The sequence below is a fragment of the Nipponia nippon genome, unplaced genomic scaffold (genome assembly GCF_047370975.1).
Source record: "Nipponia nippon isolate SJK-2023a ecotype South Korea unplaced genomic scaffold, ASM4737097v1 scaffold_19, whole genome shotgun sequence".
Taxonomy (NCBI): domain Eukaryota; kingdom Metazoa; phylum Chordata; class Aves; order Pelecaniformes; family Threskiornithidae; genus Nipponia; species Nipponia nippon.
Genome location: NW_028262335.1, coordinates 2,008,618 through 2,029,486, shown reverse-complemented (window position 1 = coordinate 2,029,486; position 20,869 = coordinate 2,008,618). Strand labels below are relative to the sequence as shown.

The following is a 20,869-nucleotide window of genomic DNA, read 5'->3' as shown; positions in this document are numbered from 1 at the left end:
TTTCAGAAAGATACTTCCCCCCCCCGCCTTACCCTAATGCTCGAGTAAGTACCTTACAGCTTTAAGGCTAGTGTTATATGTGCTTTAAAATCCTGCCATGTAAATTCCCCTGAAAAATTTGGAAAGCTTCTCGGGGGGGCTGGGGGGGGGGAACTGGGAGGGGGGGAGGGGGAGAAAGGGGAGGTTAATCCGGGTTTAATGCTATGATGCAGTCACAGGACCAGGGCTAGGCTGATTGTGTTATCTCTTCCCAACATTTGGGTCTCCCATATTTCACCCAGCCAAATAGCTGCGAGAAAAAAGTGCGTATGGAGGCACTCCTGACGCCTCAGGAAAATATGTTATTAATATCTAAATAACTTCCCAATACTGTCTCTAAATCTCCCCTTCACCACTCCAGATGATGAATTCGTTTGAAGTGTTCTCCCGTCTCATCTTTTCAGTGTCTCTCTCTCTCTCTCTCCCTTTTTTTATAACCAGGCTTATTTCAAACTGGTAAATATCTAATTCCTTTAACCACACTGCAGACACGTCTCTCCCCTCTTATATACAACTCTCGTTTGGAGACATCCACATATACATGTCTCTATAAAAGAGAATAAGCCCCAACACGGCCTTAAACTACTTCTTTAAATTATTTGGGGGGTTAAGAGCGGGGGGGATCCGTTGGTTTCCGAAGGAGCCCTGCGCACCCCTGGGTCACGCCGCTCCCTCGGCCCCTGCCCCGCTCACGGCCGAAACCCCGCATGAGGAGGAGACCCGGCAGCTCCCCGCCTCCCCTCCTCTACCGCGGCACCCATCTCCCCCGCATCGCCCAGTATCTGCCTCCCACCCGCCCAGTATCCCGCAAGCTACCCTTCCAGTTACAGACCATAACGTGCATTGCCCTTCCGAGCCGAAGCCCGGGCACCCCGCCTGCCAGCCAGCGCGCCCCGTACCGCTCTTCCCCTCCTATTTTCCCCGCTCTACACTTGAACCTATTCTTCTCCCCCCAAAGGAGGGGGGGGGGTGATGTAAAAAAAGAAAAAAACCCAAACAAACCCTGGATCACAAACATCTCCCTTATATTATTTCACTTCCTACTGTATAATTGAACCTCTCTCCCCGCATCCTTGTCTTAAGTTTGTTTTTTAAGACGTCTTGTATTAGATTATACTCGTTTATTCCCCCTTCCAACCTTATCTCTCCTCCTCTCTTCTCTCCTTCCCGTCACACTTGATTTAGGAAGGAGTTTATCTTGCAAACATTTGCCTACTTTGTTTATGTAGACCAGGTTCTGCAGCTACTCGTTCCCAAAAGCCACTGTTTGCCTTTGTAATTGTTATCTGTGTTTATTGTTGTACCTCATTTGTCTCAGCTTTTTTTGTGACATGTAAGCTCCGTGTGTGCTCACATCCAGCCCCCCCTTCTCCCTCTCCCTGCTTTTTTTTTTTTTTTCCTCCTTTTCCCTCCTCTCTCTCCCTGAAATATGCACAGAATAACTCAGCCTAAAGCCAATGAATTGCTTGACACTACCCTATCTCTTTCCTGCCCCCCATTATTAGAGCTGATCCCACTCGCAACACTCACAAATCCCGCCTGGTCTCTGTTTGATTAGATTGCCAACCTTTCGTAATCCCTTGATTTGATGAAGTGTCTGTTCCCCCCCACTCCATCTCCCTTCTAAACATACATTTACAGAGAAAGCGCTTGTTGGTTTTAAATCGATGCAGATTGTTTGCTGATAAATCGACTCCATATCCCCTCTTTCCCCCCACGCCAGCTTGGGAAACAAAGCCCTTTTCCAGGTGTGGGGGGCTCCCCCCTTCTTTTTCCCTATCCCTTCCCTCCCCCGAGCCTAATTAAATTGGGCAGGACCTTGTAAACCCAGTCCAAGCAGCTTCCTCCTGTCTCCGGCCCCCCCAAAACCCTACATCAGCGGCAGCGCCTGCTACCACATTAAGTCGTTATCACCTCCAAAGGTCCAAATCTGCCCCCCAACTGCTCTTCACACCCGTACGCCTTTCCCACCTCCAAGAAAAACAAATCCCGCCGCTATCCCCGGCTTTCCCGCTCGGCTTGCCCCATCCCACGCCGCCACGGGGCGGGTCTCGAAGGAAAACCGGGCGGTGGCAGAAACTCCGTGCAATAAAGCGGAGTTCGGAGAAATAAAACAGGGGAGAAAATGAATTCAAAAGCCGTTTTCCCCCCAGATACAACCCGCTGGGTCCCCTGCGCCCAGCGCCCCAGCCCCGAGCACCCTCCGCGGCAGCCGGCGCGGCGCGGGGGCAGGACCGGCTGCTCCCACCCGCGGCCGCGGGGGGACCCGCTCCGTTCCTCCGGTGCGGGCTGACCGCCTTCCCCGTAACCCCGCAGCCCCCCTCACCCCTGTCTGCTTGCCGTTAGCACCCCGCCAGGATGAGGCCTCGCCCCTGCTCCTCGCTGAGCACCTTCCCCAGCACTCCCTTAGCTTTGGGGGTCCCCAAATTATCCCCCCCCCTTCCCCTCGGATCCGCGGGGTGCGGGAGAACAAGCGCATCACCCACGCGTGACCCTCCCTAATAAACCCCACCAGTCATAATAAATAACAACAACCCCAAATAATAATAACTCGGTCTTAACAAGGATAAAAAAAAAAATAAAAAAAAAATAAAGCGAAGCCTCATGAATATATGCCCAGGGCTAGCTGGAGTGAGCCGTTTAAAGATGAAAGTGCAAAGAAATAAAGGCTCAATTTAATCTGCCTTAAAACCCTTCAACTTAACGTTTGTGCTGGGAACTCAGAGAGTGAGTACTGATTGGGGATAAATACATTTCTTAGCATGCCTTGGAGCTATTACACCCTTCTCCAACACAGCTCCCTATTCAACAGCCACAGTTTTCATTACCAGCTCTAATAAGTCTTAACATTATTAAATGCCAAGCAGACGATAGAAAGAAACAGGCGCAGGGTGGAAGCTTTCTTTAACACTTAAAAAGAGAGAGCATTTAGGGCTGTCTTCCTCCGGCTCCCCGCAAGGAGAACCCGCAAATGGAGCAAAGGCGTTTGTCAGGAGGAAAAAGGCCAAAACAAAGTTTTCCCCTCTCTCCCCCCATCCGCAATAATAATAAAAAAATGCATTAAAAAAACCCCACAACCAACCCAAACCCACACGCCCACGCAGTGAAAGCAGGGCTGGAGAACAAGTGTCAGGAGTACGTTAGTATTTTTATTTTTATTGCAAGCCTCCCAGGAAAATTGGTAGGGTGGGGGGAGAGAGATCTTGAAAAAGCATTATTATTCCCGAGCAAAAAAAAAAAATAAAAGGAAAAAATACACAGCGCACACTCACCGCCTCGGAGTGTTTTACAAGTCGAATCATCAATTAGCTTAATTGGGGCCATTAAAACTTTTCCAGACGTGAAAACATATATTGACGGCGGTAAAGTTGGGGTTTGGGTTTTCTTTAATTATTATTTTTTAATTGCGCTCGATCTTGTGGCGACCGCGGCGGCGCTCGGACCCAACCCGCTGCGTCTGCGGTTGCTGCTCCCCCCTCCCCAAACCCCAAACCCCAAACCCGAGGTTTGTTGTTGTTGGTTTTTTTTTTTTTTGGGGGTGATTTCTCCGCAAATCTACGGAGTCAGGGGAGGGAAAAAAAAAAACCCAAACCCGATAAATGGGGGTTTATCTCCAGGGACGGGAGAGGGAGCGGAGGCTGCGCGCTCGGAGGGAGCGCGGCGCTCCGCGGCTCCGGCATCGGGAATTTGCCCGAATGAGCCCTGAGTGCAAACGGACCGGTTCCACCAAGAACCGGGGGCTCGGGTTTTATTTGCCCGCGATATCACCCACGAAGGAAGAAGAGAGCGGTTTGTTTTGCTTATTGACACGCACTTCTGCACGTTATTAAGGAAGAAAAAGCCTCCAGCTCCTTCGCTCTTTTTTTTTTTTATTTTGGGGGTGGTGATGGGGAAAACACGCACGGAGAAGGGGAAAAATAAAAATCATCCCGCAGTTTAAAAATCATAGATTTTTTTTCAAGCGACGAGGCTGAAATAAAATAAAATCTTAAACCCAAACAGCTCTCCCGCCCCCCCAATAAAATTAAAACCACCCCAAAGTGATGGGGGGAGCTTTTCGCGGACACAATAGCCCCGATTTGCAAATGAGCATCGCCTGTTTCCAAATCACAAGCAACATTTTGCAACGTCCAACGGCTATCCTTTTTCCAACAGACGGTCCTATAATATTACAAAACTATCTAACAGCAGGGAGTTTTGAATAATTTATCTCCCTTTCTTCCCTTCCTTGGCCCTTTGTCCCAACTTTTTCTCCTCCTTGCAGAATTTTGAATGAGAATAGACAAGCCCTCCCTCCCCCATCCCTTTACTCCATTTTTAAGGCAGCCTAGGGTTTTTCCCCCTTTCCCCCCCCTTCTTTTTTTTTTTTTTCTCTTTTTCTTTTTTTTTTCTTCTTCTACTGTTTGCTTTTGTAGTCAGGAATCTTTTGCTTATAAAGCTTCAATAGACTTGAAGGTCTTTGTAAGTGAAGTTCATCTTCAAGGTTGGAAAAAAAAAAAAAAAAAAGGGATCGGATCCTTAAAGAAACCCCTTTTGTGCACCTTCATTTAAAACTCCCAGGAACGTTTGATGGTGACACGGAGAAGCTTTTTTCTGCCCCAAATTCCCCCCACTTCGATATTTCCCCGCTCACCCACATTGTCCCAAAATGGGGAAAACTTTGTAGCTAGTGAGAAACTTTGTAAGCGATTCCCCCTGCTCCCCCCACCCGGACTGGGGACCCTCTCCGTACAGAAAACGACTCTCACCCCATTCCCTCTGGGCCTGACACCGATGATATCGCAAATCCCCCGAAACTCCGAGCGACTCAAGCCCGAGAGGCCTGGGCCATCGCCATTTTGCCACCAATTTTGGAGAAAAATAGCAAAACCCAATTTCCTGAAGCCCACCCCCAAGACTGGTATAATTGCTGTTTTCCCCCCCGAAAAAGCGCTGAGCTCTGCGACGCAAGAAAATCATTTTCTGCCTAAACCGACACAGCAGCTCCTCCCTCCCGTTGCTTAAAACTTCCCCATCATTGCAAACGCCCTCGTTGATAAATCTCAATTATGCCCTCTAAAAATGCCATCTTCCCCCCTTTTTTTTTGGGGGGAAGGGGAACCATCACCCCCCCGAACTTGCCAAAAATAAAATCACAAGCGCTGCAATGGCCGGCTCCAGCCGTGCCTCGTCCCCCACCCCACATTTACAGCACAGGAGCTTTAAAAAGTTTAATTTTTCCTCCCATGAGAGGAAAGCGCCAACCGTGGGAGATGATAACAGGCCCCCCTGCTCTCCCCCCACCGGCCTGGCCGCAAGCCCTTCATCAGAAATGCCAGATTTCTTTTTCCTGATTTTATTTAGGGGGGCAGACCCCCCGTTTCCTCTCATCCGAGGAGCCCCCATCTCCCCTCAGCGCTTCCCCGGCGCCGGTGGCTCTGCGGCAGCCCCAGCGCAGCGCCGATCCCGGCTTCTCTAATTGATATTGATTGGCCAAATCGGTCAACTGTCAGCCAGAGTTTCAGGGGACCACTTAGAGAGCAGGAGAGAAATCTGTTTAACAAATTCATTTAGGAATCAGAGATGCCTCCCCCCCAGCCATCTCCTTTCCCCCTTTATAAATAATTGATCCAGAGCAAACCACCACCAACTCTTCCTCCTGGGAAAGCATCCTCAGCCCGAGGGGCTGGGTACCACCTTCCCCTCCCAGGGCCCTGCATCACACCCTCGACTCTGCAGTCAGTCATTTTCGGAAAGGACAAACGCAAGAAGCTCTGGAGCCATCCCCTCTCTTACTCTTGGCAGGGAGGGACGTGTCCCCTCGCCCAAATGTCCCCTCCAGCCCAGCCCCGGGGCACGCACGGCCGCCTTTACCTTTGTCGCCCAGGATGCCGTCTATGCTGTGCTTGGCCTTCTTCTCCCCGTCTTCCTCCTTCTTGTCGCAGTCCTCCTCTTCCTCTTTCTTCCCGAATTTGATGCGTAGCACACGGCTAATCGAACTCACTAAACCTCAGACAGTCAAAGACAAAAAGGCAAGTATAAGCTGCCTGGGAAGGCAAGGTGGGAGACGGCTGGGAAAACCCAAGCCGGAGCTGCGCGACTCGGGCAGGAGGCCTTGCACGCACACGAAGGGCATCTGCACCCCCTTTTCCCAGGGGTACGCACCTGCCCCATCCTCTGTGCCCTCCGAAACACCCCTGGGTTCACCCCCGCCATCGCACCGAGCCGCCAAGCTGGACACCCAAAGTTGGACACGCTCATCGCCGTCCCACCGAAACACCCGGCACGAGCAGCACCCGATTGTGCGCAACACCCCACGGAGCATCCCAGCCGGTGCAACACCCCAGGTTGCGCACCCCCGGGGCTACCACCTGCTTTGTGAGAGGGAAAAGGCCCCCCAGTACCCAGGTTTCACCCCAGCCCCAAGTGGGACCCTCAGCTTGGCTTCAGAGCTGGGCCCTGTCCTGCTTTGGGGGAGATGGGCCCTGCAGAGAAGGGTCAGCCCCCCAAACCAGAGGGGAACTCTCAGCCAGGCCCCAAAAGCTCACACGTCCCTGCAGCCCCAGTGCTGGGGTGCGGAGTCGCTTTCCACGGGCGGTGGGGATCCCTGGCTGACGGAAACGCGGCTCTGCAGCCCCCACCGAGCAAGCGAGTCCCAATGGGGCGCCCGGGGTCCCCTTTAACCCTGGGCTTGGGGTCTGCCTCCGTGCGTGCTCCCTCCACGCCGGGAGCCCCCCTGCTTTCAAGGGAATTGGAATAAGTTGGGAAAATTGGTTTATTTGTGTTTGTTTTTCCAGCAGACCGCAGCGCGGCCAGGGCACAGCCCCCCCTCGCCTGGTGGTTATTTGCTGCTGTGGCTTTGCTTGGGGTGATTTTTTTTTTTTTCCCCGTCCCCTGTCAAAGCAAAGGCCGAGAGGATGTTTGTAGCCCCTGGAAACATTTTTGGTGGTGATAATCATTTCCCTCCATCTTCCAGCGGGTATCGGGGTGTCCTTCTTGCCAAGCTGCCTTCTCACCTGAGGGCACGGTGCTCCGGTCACAGTGCCCATCCTTCAGGAGCCTGTCTCGGATCTCCCAGCTAAACATCCCGGGGTTTTCCCGTTTGTATTCCTCGATTTTCTTCTCCACGTCAGGAGTAGCGACCTGCTTTTGTGATCAAGGGACACCGGTGCGTGCCCGCGTGTGCAGAGAGAGGGAAGGGGAGAGAAAAAAGCACTTTTAATTGAAAAGAAAAGCTGTTCAGCTCAGTTCAATCCTCCTCGCCCTGGCTGCTAGTTTTGGGGCTAAGAATGGGGATTTGAAGGGGGAAAAGGAGGAAAATAAAGCTGGGGAAAGGCCCTCCTCTCCCAAAGGTTGGCCTCCCTAAAAGCAGAGTCTTTGGGGGCCAAGAGGATGAGCCAGGATGGGCTTATCCTGAGCCCCGGGGGGGGAAGGAGGCAGCAAGGGGGTGCAGGGGATGCTTTTGGGGGGGGTTATATACACCCAGCGATTTACTATTCCCCAAAACACCCCGGCTTGCCTCCTCCCCACACACCGGGGCCGAAGCGAATGCTTGAACGCACACCACTTGTTGCACATGGGGGGAAAAAAAAAAAAAAATCACTTTAATTTATTCATAGCCTTCAACTCCGCGCTGATTTTTACCCATCTGAGCCTGCAAATTGCGCCTTTAATAAAGCCCCTTCCCCTCCTCCCCCTTTTCCCCCTGAAAAACTTATACACCCCCCAAAAATGTTAATTTTTGGTAACGTAAGGAGGGTGGCTTCGCGCGGCTCCCGCATTGCACTCACCCTGGGCTTGCTGCCTCCGATGGCTCCGGGACGGATGGAGCCCGTCTCCTGGTACCGGCAGAGGATTTTGGAGACGCAGCCGTGGGAGACCCGCAGCTGGCGGGAGATCACGCAGGGCCGGATCCCGTGGTGGGCCATCTCCACGATTTTATGACGGATGTGGTTGGGCAGCGGTCGCCCGTTGATGAACACCCCTCCGAGCTGGTTCACCCTGCCCTGGCCCAGCGGGGTGGAAACTGGAAAGCAAGGGGAAAAATAAAAACAAAACCCCAACAACATCAAAACCCCAACAACAACAAGGGAGGGGGAGAAGCTAAAAGAAGACAAAACCCCAGCAAAACGGGGTTCAGCATCTCTCTCCGCACCTTCAGCATCTCTCTTTTAAATCTCTTTAAAAATTTGAATTTTTAAAAGAAGGGAGAAGCCTCCCGCCCATCCCGGACCTCGGTGTTTATCTCCGCAGCCCGGGGAAGATTTTTCCCATCGATGGAGGGAAAAATAAAAGCAGCCCGGGACCCGCATGCCCACCACCCCGCTCCCCGGGCTGGCCGCTCTGTTTCTGTCCCTATATCGATATTTTTGGCATTTCACACCTATGTTTTAAATCATACCCGACGTTTTAAATAAGGACAGATTTCAAACCGCATGGCAAAGCCCCCCTAAACTTCCCATTCTCCCCCCAAAAAGCGCACGCCGCATCTCGCTTCAAATTACGGAGCTAACTGCTTTCTAACAAACTTTTGGAAATAACCTCTTTAAATACCCTCGAGGGGCTTTTGGGGGGTTATTTTGGGGGCTTGGTGAGCGGTTTGGGGAGGTGCGGAGCGGGTGCGGAGCGGGTGCGGATCCCCCGCGGCCGCGCCGCTTCCCCGCCACCTTGCGCGGCGCATCCCCGCCCGGAGCAGGGGAGCAGCAGCTCCCCGAGCCCCCTCCCCGATTTGTTTAATATCTCGCAATGTAGATCTTGCAGATTAATACGATTTCACAGGCTGGAAATTAAAAAGAAAAAGGGAAAAAAAAAGCACGGGGGGGGGGAGAACTCAGCTGGGTAATTTGCAGAAAGGCTGGAGGGGGCGAGGGACGGGGAAGGCGAGGGGGGTGATTTTTCTCTTTATACAAAGAAAAGTCGATTCCAGAAATTGCCTCGCGATTTAACAAGAATCATGCACCACTAATTCCAAGTCACTTGGCCAGCACTCCCTGGATATATCATTATCGACAGATAACACTCGAGTGGCCAATTTTACATTCAAGAGGTACTAAAACCGCCGGCCGCTCTCTCTTTTCATTATTCCCAGTCATGTTGTGCAAATATTGTTGTAATCCTTTGATCCTTTCCCTTGCCGTCTGTTTTACTTCATTTGCTACAGAAAAGCACTTCAGCAAATCCCCCCAGCTTGTATGTTTTGCAGCCTGCGTGGTTTTCCACAGGTTTGAGTTTCGCCACTTGATCACGGGCAGGATGAAATTTTCCTGTTTAATAAATGCGGGGAGAGGGGGCCCGCTCCAATTTTGCCTCCCCCCAACTTTCTTTTTTCTTTTTTTTTTTTTTGTCTCTCTGTGCTTAGAAATAATAACCCCGTCACACAAAGAAAAAGCAGATGATGGGGACAGTTGATGCGCTGCGAGGTGGCGATGTCACTTAGCGAGGTGACAGCTCCCGAGTCCCCCCTCCCCTCGCCAGCCCCGGCCAAGGACACCTCGGTTCCCCACAGTAGCGCCTACCAGTTTGGGTTGGTTTGGGTTTTTTTTTCTTATTTTCCCCCAGAAAAGTTGAAAACAAGCCATTTGGTTGCTTTTCCCCACCTTTTCGGGGAGATTAAATCGTCGGGATATTTGCCGGTTTTTAAAAAAAACAAAACAAACAAAACCAAACCAAAAAACCAAACGCAAACTAGGAGAACCTGCCCCCAAAAATCTGCGGGATGCGTGAAACTACTTTAAATAAGGGGGGAGAAAGAGGGGGAAAAAAAAAAAAAAAAAAAGCCCCAAGCCGGTAATTTCGCGGGGCCGGAGCGGCTCCAGCGGGAAGGGAAGGAGCCAAACACCGGGGAGAAGTTGGGGTGTTCGGGGACCCCCCGGCTGCGCAGTTCGGCTGCATCCCCCCCCGAGCCCCCCGGCTATAGCGAGGTGCCGGGGGAAGGAGCGGTGTCGAGAGGTGCCGTCCCAGACCTACCTTCCAAGGGGAAGCCTGTGCGAGGGTAGTTTTGCCCCGGAGCCGGGCGCATCATCCGAGGCACCGTCCCGGGGAGAGCTGCCATGGTAAAGGGGAGGGGGGGTCGGGGCGGCGGAGAGGGTCCGGTCCAAACCGGGGGGGACCCCTTGGCCCCGGGAGAGCCGAGAGAGCCGGGGCTGGGGCGGGGGGGGGCTGCGGGGACGCCTCTCCTCGGAGCCGAAGCGCTTCGCTCTTCCAGCCCGCGGCTGCAAAACAAGGGAGAAATCTTTGCTCCAAGGGGAGAGAAAAAAAAAAAATAAAAAATTAAAAATAATAATAAGGAGGGGTGGGAAAAAGAAGGGGAATCACCCACCAGAAATTCCTCTTAAAGTTTTAGGCTATGTCACCACCGGCCTGAGCGGGCGCTCCGGAGGAATGTAAGCCCGACTGCCGGGAGAGGCAGACACATCCAAAGTTGCCTCGGTGCTGGGCTGGGCTTAGGGCTGGGGGGGGGGAGCCGCGTTCCCCCCCTTATTTTGTTGTTGCTTTTTTTTTTTTTTTTTTTTTAAGTGGTCGCTGCCTGTCGCTTAAGGGATGCTGGTGCCGGGGGGGGGGGGGGCTGGGAGGAGGAGGGGGTGTCAGATGGAGGGTTTGGAAGTTGTTAAAGCGCCGAAGTTGGGGCCGCGGGGAGGCCGAGCGGGCTGTGATAGGCTCCGGCTCCTTTCTTTTATCCAGGGCCGGGGAAGGGGGTACCGCGGCGGGGCCGAGGGACCAATAAGAACCAGCAGCTTCCCAGCGCGCAGGCAGAGCCACGGGCTCGCCTTATTTTTTTTTTTTTTTAAGATGTTATTATTCATTACTAGGCTTGGCTTCCTTTTGATGGAAAGCTGGGGTCCCCCTCCCCCGGTTTGTAAATATATTGGGGTGAAAGGAGCGAGGAGAAAGTTGAGGAAAGGTTTGCGTTTGGGTTTTTTGTCGCCTGAGAAAGTTAGGCGCGCTTGGAGCATCCGTGCGGGTCCCGGCGGGGTAAAGCCGGCCCGGGGCGGGGTGGGGGGCTGATCCCGGCCGGGGGGCTGCAGCGGGGGTTAGAAATAAAGAAAATAAAAATAAAATAAATAAAATATAAATAAAATTAAATATAAATGAAAATAAAATTAAATGAATAAAATAAAATAATGAAAAAATGAGAATATAAATAAAATTAAAACAAAGTTAAAGAATAAATATAATAAATAGATAAAACACAATCCCCCCCGTAGCTGCCCGCCCGAGCCCGGCACTCACCGCCCTGCAGCCCGCTCCCCCGGGAGGGGGTCGGACCCCTTTTCCCCCCCTTTTCCCCCTTCCCAGCGGTTGAGGGGGGGCCAGGCCCGCCCAGCCCCGCTCACACCTGAGCCAGGCTCGATGGGGACCGGGATGGGGACCGGGATGGGGACCGGCTGAGCGGCCCCCCGCCTCCTCCCCCCAGCCCCAGGTACCTCCCCGCGCCCCTCCCTCATTAACATCGCATCCTTAATGAAGAGACGGGCTCCGAGCTGCCCCGCCGGTACCATATTTCGGGGGGGGGGACACACACCCCCCCCGGTGCTCCCCCGCCCGCTCGCTCGCTCGCTGACCCGGCCCGGGCTGAACAAATAGGCGATGTTTTCCCCCCAAAACCAGGAGCGGGGCAGGAATCCTCCTCGCAGCGGGGCATGACGCCAGGGCTCACGAACCCTTTTGTTTGCAGCTGTAAAAGGGCTTGCCGTGCAAACCGCTGGAAACTTCTCTTCCCCCTCCCTTAACAGCATCCTGGGAGGGGGGATAAAGCAGCCAGCGACGCTTCTGACCCGTCTGGACCCCAAATGCGGTCCCTAAATCTGTCGTCGTCCCCCCCCCCCCGAGAGCATCCCCACCCCTAATCCCCCCCTCCCTTCTCCCGCTGCCGGTTTTTGCTTTGCAATGAGAGCCCCGGCTGGACCCCTCCCGGTCCGGCCACCTCTTCCTCGCTCCCCCTCTTCCTCGCTCCCCGCAGCCGCAAAGCTCAGCCTAAACCCGCGCCCGCCTCGCTGCGCCGTCCCGGTTTGCTTTTCTCACGTTTCCACGCCTAAAATTCGCCCAACCCCCCCCCCCCCCCAAAAAAAAAACACGGGACGCGGGGGGGGGGGGAAGCAACATTGATATTCTTTCCAAGGTGTCAAGTTGCTCCCAAAGTCGCCAAATCCCGGCGCAGCCCCGACTTTGGGGCTCCAGCAAACGAAAATAAAGACCCTCTCCTCCCCTCCGCCCCCAAAACGCCAATTCCCGAAGTTTTAGGCAGAAAAATAACGGGCAGAGCTGAGCGGGACCAGCTCGGAGCCCCTCGCAGCCCCTTCTCAACCGCATTCCTCCAGCCCGGCAGTAATTCAATTATTTGCCTTTCATTTGCTTAAATGGGGGGGGGGGGGGAAGAGCCTGGGAATAAAGTTGAAAATTAAACGTTTCTGCTCTCTCAGCACCGGGGGAAGATCAAACCGAAGCAGCCGAGCCCGGCGTCCCCGCCGCTCCGGGGTTACCGCGCCGGCAGAGAAATCTCTCCCATCAAACACAGTTTTCCCTCGCCCCCCCCGAACTGGGGGAAGATTTGACACTTTCAGGCAAAAGAAACCCCCCCAAACCCTTCACTTTCTCCTCCAGCTCTTGCTGCCAGCTCCGGGCAGCCGCTAAGCAAAGAGCTACCTTCATTTTTTAATGATTTGCTTTTTATTTAAGCGGTGCGGTGGCATGTGGCGGCAGCCCTCGTTTTGTGTCGGGGGGGACAAGGGGGCGGCGGGGCCTGGCACAGCCCGGGGAGGGGGGATGCTCCTGCTGGAAAGCAATTTCACAAATCATTTTTCTAACAATTAAGGAGTGTGCAGGGGTGAAATGGCGATTTCACATGCGGATCTGGGCGCCGGGGGTGTTACCTGCGCACCCAACTGAGAGGGGGAACCCCTTTTTTAATTTTCTTATTTTTTTTTTTTTCCCCTTTTTTTGCCCAGTGCTCTGCTTCATTACCCATGTTCACAAAAGAGAGACCCCTTCTTTTCTCTCCTGGGAGCAGCGAGCAATAGATTAAAACAAGCATCAATCAGGAAAGGAGCAAGTAACTGCTTAAAGGAACAGGGGCAGAATTCCTCCCCGCTTTCCCCTTTCCCTGCGCATCTCCATGGTTTCCTAAGGTATGTTTCTGGTTGATAAATGCCGTATATCGCTATTCCCTTTGGAGAAACGGCTTGTAAATCAGCACTGAAAGCCAACTCATAAGCAGAAGGGAATGGGGTTGGCTTTTTTTTTATTTTTTATTTTATTTTCTAGGAGCATCTCTCGCCCCCAGCATCCTTCCCTGCATCCTTCCCGGGAAGAAGGGGCTTCTCAAGTGCGAGGGGCTGGAGGGCTCCTTGGAGGGGGCTAACGCCGCCAGGCCGGGGGGAAAAGGGCTGTACATCCAATTTTCGACTGGAAGAAGATGCACACAGGTTAGCTAAGCCTGCCCAGAAAAAAAATCACTGGGGCATGAGCGCTGCGCCGGAGGCGAGCAGCCCCAATCATCCTTTCTTATGAATGATCATTCTCCTCAAAAAAAGTCCTACTTCTTTTTTTCTTTCCAAGATGCCAGCCCATTTCTAGAGCGATGCGGATCTAGAAACGAGAAATGTCCTTAGAAGATAAGTCAGACGTGTCTCATCTGGTCAACTAAAAGCTGAGGAATTCGATCACGATTTCCCCCCCTCCACCAGTAGGATGCAAAAAAAAAAAAACAAACCCGCCCGGGGATGAATTATTTAATGAAAAGTTGCTACCTTCTGCAATTACAAGAAGATTACTAATGTGGGAAGGTGCTCCATTTGAGATCCCGGAGTAATAAGCATTATTTTTTTAAGCGATTATCCAATAAATCTCTCTTTAAAGGGCGATAAATCCACCTTGAAAACCGGGGATTTAAAAAAAATATTTCTGAGGGACTTGCGCATTTTTTAAAATGACCATTGAAAAAATCGTGAAAGGAAGAGTAACACATTCAGCCTGAAGTGTTTGTTTTTTCAGAAAACCCAGAAAGCAGAAAAGGAATATTTGCAGCGAAGGCAGGCTCAGGAAAAACGGGCTGCTTGGTTTAAAAGGTGGCTGAGAGCTGGAAAAGCAGCTCCTGGGCCAGGACCAGGGAAGCCAGGTCCACCCATCCTCCGCATCACCCCCAAAATTATTTTTTCTTATTTGCATTAAAGCCCAGAAGCTGCCGAACGAAGCAGATGGGGTTTGGGTGCGGGGATTCGGTGCCTGCTCCCACCCGAGCTTCTTGCAGCATCCCCGACCCACGGGCGCAGAAGTGCCCTCCCGTGTCCCAGGTCTCAGAAGATCCCAAGTGTCCCCAGGTACCAGAGGTCCTTGGGCAAGGCAGCTCCTCAAAGGGGGCTATCAGCAAAAAAACAAACTGCATTTATTGCTAAGACCTGCTGTCGGTTACAGGTGGGTTAGAAGAAGCAAAACCAGGGTAGGGAAGGGAAATTTAAGGGCTTTGCTTGGTTGCCCAGCTCCAGAGCGTGGCCCTCAGGTTGCGTGGAGAGCATCGTCCTGGTCCCTCCTTCTCCTCTTCCCTCCCCAGTCTTAGGGGAACAAGGCTCTGCTGCTTCGCCAGCGATGCTCTTAACTTCTTTGCTGAAGAAGGAAAAAAAGTTCCATGCAATCAGACCACGGGGTTTTGGAAGCCCTAAAGCAGGGAGAAACCAGTTTCCACTTCCAGGACTATTTCTAAAGGAAAAGTTTACACTTTTTTAACACAGAGGGCTCCTGCGCTGTCAACACTGACCCCGCAGCTCGGCAAGGAACCGGGTTAGCCAGGCTGTTAATTTGTGCATGTAACAGCAACTCATTTCTTTTTTTTCCCCCAGGGAAGGCAAGGCCCAAACCCAAGAATAAAACTCCTCCATCTCCGCTCCCCATCAGGATGCCAAACAAAAGGCAGAGTGTCACACCACCACCGGGCGCCTTGGATCTGCCTCTCCACTGGGTCAGCTTTAATTTGCCCAGAGTGCAGTATTAATAGGATGTAAGCTGCGCCCTTGAACAATTACCTTATCAAAGCATAACATCTATGGAATGAGCAGAGTATTTTCATTAAACAAATCAAAATAATAAGGCTGGCAATGGCCTTGTTCATTCTTTGAACCTATAAGTGGCTTTAGAGATATTCAACAGTACCGCACCAACTTCTATTCCACTGGTAGTCCCTGCTTAGTTTTTTTTCTAAAGAAGATTAACTACTCCTTGCTAAAAGGCTCAGTTCTACTTTTGTCAGGGTGCGCAGACTAATTGGGTTTTCCCTGCATACAACGGGATTCCTGTACTCCCGCTACCGGCCTCGCTTCCCGTTTCACATGGCTTTTCAGGACGGGGAGAACGCTTTCCTCCGTGCGTTCGATTTGTTCGGTGTTATGCAGTAGAAATAACACACGAAAATAGGGCCTGACCACGCAGGGAGAAGGACCACGCTGAGAGATGCTGTGGAGCAGAATAAGGGTGCAAGCAAGAGGGGGTTTTCCTAACTCACACCTTCCTGGAGCTTCGCAAATAATGTATTTGAAGGGACCAGGCTGTTGGAGAAGGTGGCAAGGGACGCGACTGGTGCCAGGGGGAAAACACTGAGGCTGGGCACCTAGGAGTCAACGTGCTTTCAGAGGAAAGGGGACAGCCTGGGAGCAAGGGGGATGGTAATTTTAGGGTGCCTTTCTTTTTGAGACACCCAGCTTCAGGCATGCTGAAGATGGATTTACAGAAGAGAACAGAGCACCTGCCCTCAAATAATTCAAGCTGCCTCCACACTGGATATACATCCAAATCCCTTGTTATCTGGCCCATAACTCACCTGTTCCCAGATTAGTCCCACTCCAGTCCTAAGGGCCAGGACATTTCTCACCCCCATAAAGACATCACTCTTCCTTCCTTATGCTGGGGGGTGAGGAAAGTACACCCAGACGCCTGTACGTAACACCCCGGCTGCTCTCGGTGCTTCCACAGCTGTCTGTGTTTTCTGGGAGCTGAATCTACCGTCGCTACAGTCCTGTGTGTAGGCAAGGGGGACAGCGAGCTCGAGGAAGCCCTTCGAGAGCCAGGTAAAGCAGAGCACAGGGCTGGCGTCTCGCAGCGGGGTCTGGCCCCAGGAGGCTGCCAGCACAGAGAAGAGCATTGCAGCAGCAAGAAGTCCTGGAAAAAGTCAGAAGCATGGAGGGGAGAAAACACAAAGGGTTTGGTTTGCTCTTTCCTGAAGTGTAAGGAATCAGATGGAGCCGAGCTGCATATTTGTCTGGGTGAATTAAAAGCACAATCCTCTCTTCCCAGAGGGAGCAGTTGCTTCATATTTATACATTTAGTCTTACAGGTGTAAAATAGCTTCCCTTTATGCTTGTATAATAATTTTTCCATTTGAATTTCAAGGCTTTATTCCCTTCTTTGGATTCAAGTCTCCTACCTGAGCCTGATTCTCCATATTGCCATTAATTCCTTCATCACAGAAATGAATTCCGTTTAATTCTCTATAGCAGTTGTTAAGGCAGATCAAAAAGTGCATTTGCAAAGGCTTCTTCCCCTTCTCCCTTATAGTTTCCAGCTCACCTGTGTCCTGAAAAGACTCGAATTTGAAGCCATGGCACTATTCCCCATCAGTCCCTTGCACTGCAGAGGGGAAAGGGATGGCCAGGAGCAGCCCTTTTTCTCCCCCTCCCCAGTTCCCAGCTGGGGTCTTTCACCCTGACTGGGATTAATAAGGTTCATTATTGACACCAGCTGCAGATGCAGCATCCCTGTCCCACCAGGTGAGGTAGAATTAGGCAAGACCTGGCCCCAGTTGAGCTGGAAAGCCAAGACAACAGCAGAACCCAGGATTTCCACAAGGAAGAGGATGAAGGCAAGGAAATGGAGAGATTTAAGGAAAAACGTCACCAACCACACAGATTTTAGCAAGACCAGCCCTGCTCTCAGAGGCCCCATTTAAGCAGAGCATTTCTAGTCAGCTCGTGCTGGTGGCAAGGAGAAGCCATGCAAGGCTTCCCTGACTGTATCAGATGCTCCCCTTTCTGATAGAGAAAGGCTTTTCTCACAGAAAGAGGAATTAATACACAGACAGTGATTGAGGACAGCTGGTCGCTAAAGGAAGAAGCTCAGTACTGTGTTTTTTCACATTATCTATAACGCATAAGATGACTGTAACACCGTGGTACCCCAAAACCAGCCCACCTTTGCACCATCCTGTATGGAAGCACAGCAAGAACAACTCAGCTAACTAACACAGTGACAGAAATCAAGCAATAACAGTAACATAAGACTCACACAGACCATACCAGCCTTCAAAAAAAAAAAAGATATAATTATATGAGGCTTACTGCTGTAACCCCAACATTATTGAGACCAGTTAGAACCTCCTTGTTCAAAGCCCTTCATTTAAAATTGCTTGGCATCTCAGTATAAAACCTGCCTTTTATTCCCATTTCAGTTTAGGTCAGGTATTTTGCTCTAGTATTGTATAAGTGGAGCTGCTTTGTTGTCAATTCTAACATTGCACAAATGGGTTGCTACAGTAGCAAAAAAAGAAAAAATAGGATAGCTGGAAACCCTCTTCTAATGCTTAATTATAGTATTGAGAATTAAAAATCCCACAACGCACCTTCACAGCTTAACTAGAGCCAACAAACCTCAGGATTATACATAGCAAAGCAACACAATAATAAGGTTTTGCTTAAATAGTTGATGGCATAGGGTAAAGCACATACCAAGGACTGCAAGCCAGGATGCTGCCCAGGTGTGGGAAGGGGAACCTCAGGAACCATTGACCTTTATAGCGCTGGAGCCTCTCTGGAACCAGTATGAGAGCTGTACAAGCTGCAGGTGTGACTGGTTGTGGGGCTGATTGGGGAGGTGCTCAGGCTTTGGGCCAGTTGCTTTGGGGCTTGCAAGGAGTGCAAGCAGATGAAGAAAGCTCTTGGAAAGGGCTTACTATAGTTCTTAAACTTCTTTCTAAGGTTGCTAGAAAGCTTAGAGAACGGTATATGCAGAGTGGCAGGAGCGATCAAGGTGTGCAGGCTCTGGAAGCTTCGGTTTTTGTCTGGGCTGCCTTCTCCAACCTCAAGGTAGGTGCTGTGTGGTTGCTTGGCTTTTTATCTTTTCAAAGCTGATAATTCTGTAGTTTTATTATTTGCGTGTTTGGTCTCTGAACTCAAGATAAGCCTTATCTAAAAACTACATTGAAGTAGTTAAAAAAGATTAGTGTTTCTTTCAAAAGAAATAAGGTGGTTTTTTGTTATCTGTAACTGTATGTGGCTGAGCTGGCTGCTCCTTGCTCTCCCCTCTCAGGGGTTTCCGAGGCAGGTTAGTGCTGGGAGGGCAGCTCGGGTGAAGGAATACGCTATAGCGAGTACCTTTACAGTCGGTGAGTGAGGTTAGAGCTGTGGGAGCTGCCGTCAGGCAGGCTGGAGGGGCTGTCTTTGCTCCCAGCCCCGTGCCGGGGCAGTTCGGGAGGGGATGTTCCTGAGCACCAGCAGCGCAGCTAAAGGTGTGGATGGATGCGGGAACAGCCTGAGCTCCCTGGGGGTGTTTCTTATATTAGCTATATATTTTTAACATTCAGCTAAAAATCACTGGGTGGGTAGTGTGAGCCTGAAACAAGCTGGTTTAGAAGCAAAGCAAGCTGTTGTTGCTGAGCATGATTTACTTCTACGGAGGCTGGTTTGCAAACTTCCCTTGCGGCGGTAGGAGAGAGAGAGTGTCCTTCTGGTTGAGGGGCTTGGCTTTGTCTTTAACTGGTTGAATTCTTCCTTTTGCTATAGGTTTCTTAATTTAACTTTGGCACGACCTTTTAGTAAAAGCAGGGTAACATTTCTGTTCTCTCCTGGCTGTCTTGTGCGCAAGCTCTATAGGGCAGCGATGGTTTGCACACTCCTGAGTTTCCAAAGAGTTGTAATTCTGCAGTTTCCCTGGTGAGGTTTGCATGAAGCTATGCACATCTTCCTGAAAGCCAGTTTAAATTTTGGAGGCTTCCAGTGCTGAGGAAGAGAGAAACAACCAGCACAGGGGGAGAAAAGGTTAAATCCCACCGAGCAAACCTCCAATTCCCCTCTTTCATTCCCACCAGGTAGCTTCTAATTACTCCAAGAGGAAAAAGGTCAGGAGGTGGGAGGAGGCTGCCACAATAGGGAGGAAAATGTTTTATTAGCTACTAAGCTAAGGGCTCCCACCCCCTGCCCAGGCGTCCCCCTGCACCCCGCCACTCTCCGCAGGCTTAAGGCTCTCAGCAGTGCTGGGCTATTTCTTGTAGGTGATACCTTTGATGGCCAGGTAGGTTTTTTTTTAAGTGGAAAAAACGTTCCTATATTGGTTGGTTTTCTATAACTTTAGTGCTAGGTTGTGATTTCCATATCAATTTAGATTAATGCAATGCTGCTATCTTGAGCACTATTGCATGGAGAAGAGCAACTCTCTCCACTTTGGAGCTCTTGGAGCTGCATTTGGTTGTATTAGTGGCGCATGTGGCGCCTGAAAACGATGTCTCTGTCTCCATCCCTGCCCAGAAGTGCTTGGGATGAGGGATTATTTTCTTCCCACGCAGGCAGTAGTGGTATGTCTTGCTTCCGTAAGAATTTTCTCCGAGCGCTATTGTAAGACCTTGCTAAATTTGAGGTGAAGATGTTTCCTTTTCTAATGTGAGCCTCGGCGGTGTTTTGTCTTCCTTTTGAAATGTATTTTTCTAGCCATTTTTTCTCATCCTATAACAGTGATTACACCAATTCACAGTGAGACGCAACATTAAAGGGGAAAAAAATCCTGGTCTAAGAAATGCATAATTTTTTTGTCTGAAGGAGATAAGTCTTCAGAAACACAGAAAGAAATTTGCACGCGGCTCAGCCTTGTAGTGCTTAATCTCATGCAATAATCGCTGCTGCTTGGGTTGGCAGGAGAATAATTAAACAGATATTAAAATTGCAATTGGCTGTCACTGAAATCTAATAGGAATCCTGGGTGATCAACATCTGAAGGGCTATTTGGGGCAGAGAAGTCAAGGGGAGTTTTCCCTGGCTGGGTTTTCCCCATCCCTGCTGCAACAACCTGGATCTGGAGTTGGAAAGGGGTGGTGGGCCTTGCATTGGTGCAGGCTCCGCAGCTGGCTGAGCAACCTGTAGGATAAATCCTTTTCGTCCCTCCGGGGCCCGTACAGTTCAGTGGTTTGCTGTGTGTAGCCAAGCCTGGGCAGAAGGTCTCTGATCTGCCACAGCCCATCGAAGATGCTCTTGACTTAGCGGAGTCTGGTGCTGAGATGTCAACTGTGTACGAAGTCCTTGAGATCCTTTGCAGACTGGCTGTAAGTCTGAAAGTGTTTGAAAGCAGCAAGAGAGGGAACGTTATATTATATTTAACATTAAGGAAGCAAAGGATCGACGTTGGCTCAAATGAGCCCCTTGGTGCGCAGCTTGTAGGGGCTTGCTTTAATTTGGCGCTGACTTTTACACATAATTTCTTTTAGTTGAGACCAGTTCAGGGGCCTGAGATGAAAGACAATCTAGTCAGTAATGCATCGTAAAGTAGGGGTGGAAAAAAATCCACTGACAAACCCAGTAAATAAGGCAGGAGGATATTTTTTTTCCTAAGAGTCAATTCTAATTTCCTGAATTTTCATTAGAAAGGAGGGGAGAGGTTTATTCTTTCCTCTTAATTCCTCTCCCTAATCGATTGTTTTGCTTTAATATTTGACATAGGTGACAAACTGTTGAAAGCAGGTAATTTAATTGTTTTGCTTTCAATATACTTAAGTATTTGAAGAGCGGCCTCCTGTTTCTGGCACCATTAAAGCCTGTGGAGATGTCCATCCCTGCCCTGGGAGGAGGGTCATGCCCATGTAAGAGGGCATGGTAATGGCCCTACCTGA

The 20,869-nt window shown here is 50.8% G+C and overlaps 1 protein-coding gene and 1 long non-coding RNA gene across 6 annotated transcripts in view; both read right to left on the bottom strand.

The window, feature by feature from the left end:
- The window catches only part of PAX7 (paired box 7), a 101,467-nt gene extending 91,398 nt beyond the window's left edge, over positions 1-10,069 (bottom strand). For 2 of the 4 annotated variants that reach the window (XM_087755248.1, XM_087755250.1), the window contains exons 1-4: positions 9,985-10,069; positions 7,809-8,044; positions 7,035-7,164; positions 5,893-6,027 (exon numbers count right to left, since the gene is read on the bottom strand). In XM_087755248.1, the coding sequence (XP_087611374.1) occupies positions 5,893-6,027; positions 7,035-7,164; positions 7,809-8,044; positions 9,985-10,069 (586 nt within the window). The remainder of the gene's footprint in view (positions 1-5,892; positions 6,028-7,034; positions 7,165-7,808; positions 8,045-9,984) is intronic. The other 2 variants (XM_087755249.1, XM_087755251.1) reach the window with 1 other exon arrangement.
- A 3,595-nt stretch (positions 10,070-13,664) lies between these two features.
- Positions 13,665-17,773, bottom strand: LOC148056009 (uncharacterized). Of its 2 annotated transcripts, none has more exons than XR_015704334.1 (3): positions 17,724-17,773; positions 15,824-16,018; positions 13,665-14,616 (listed from the first exon to the last, which is right to left on the bottom strand). It is a non-coding gene; the product is annotated as an uncharacterized LOC148056009 (long non-coding RNA). The 2 variants fall into 2 exon arrangements; XR_015704335.1 differs by having other exon boundaries at positions 15,824-16,161; positions 17,724-17,750.
- Positions 17,774-20,869: the final 3,096 nt, after the last annotated feature.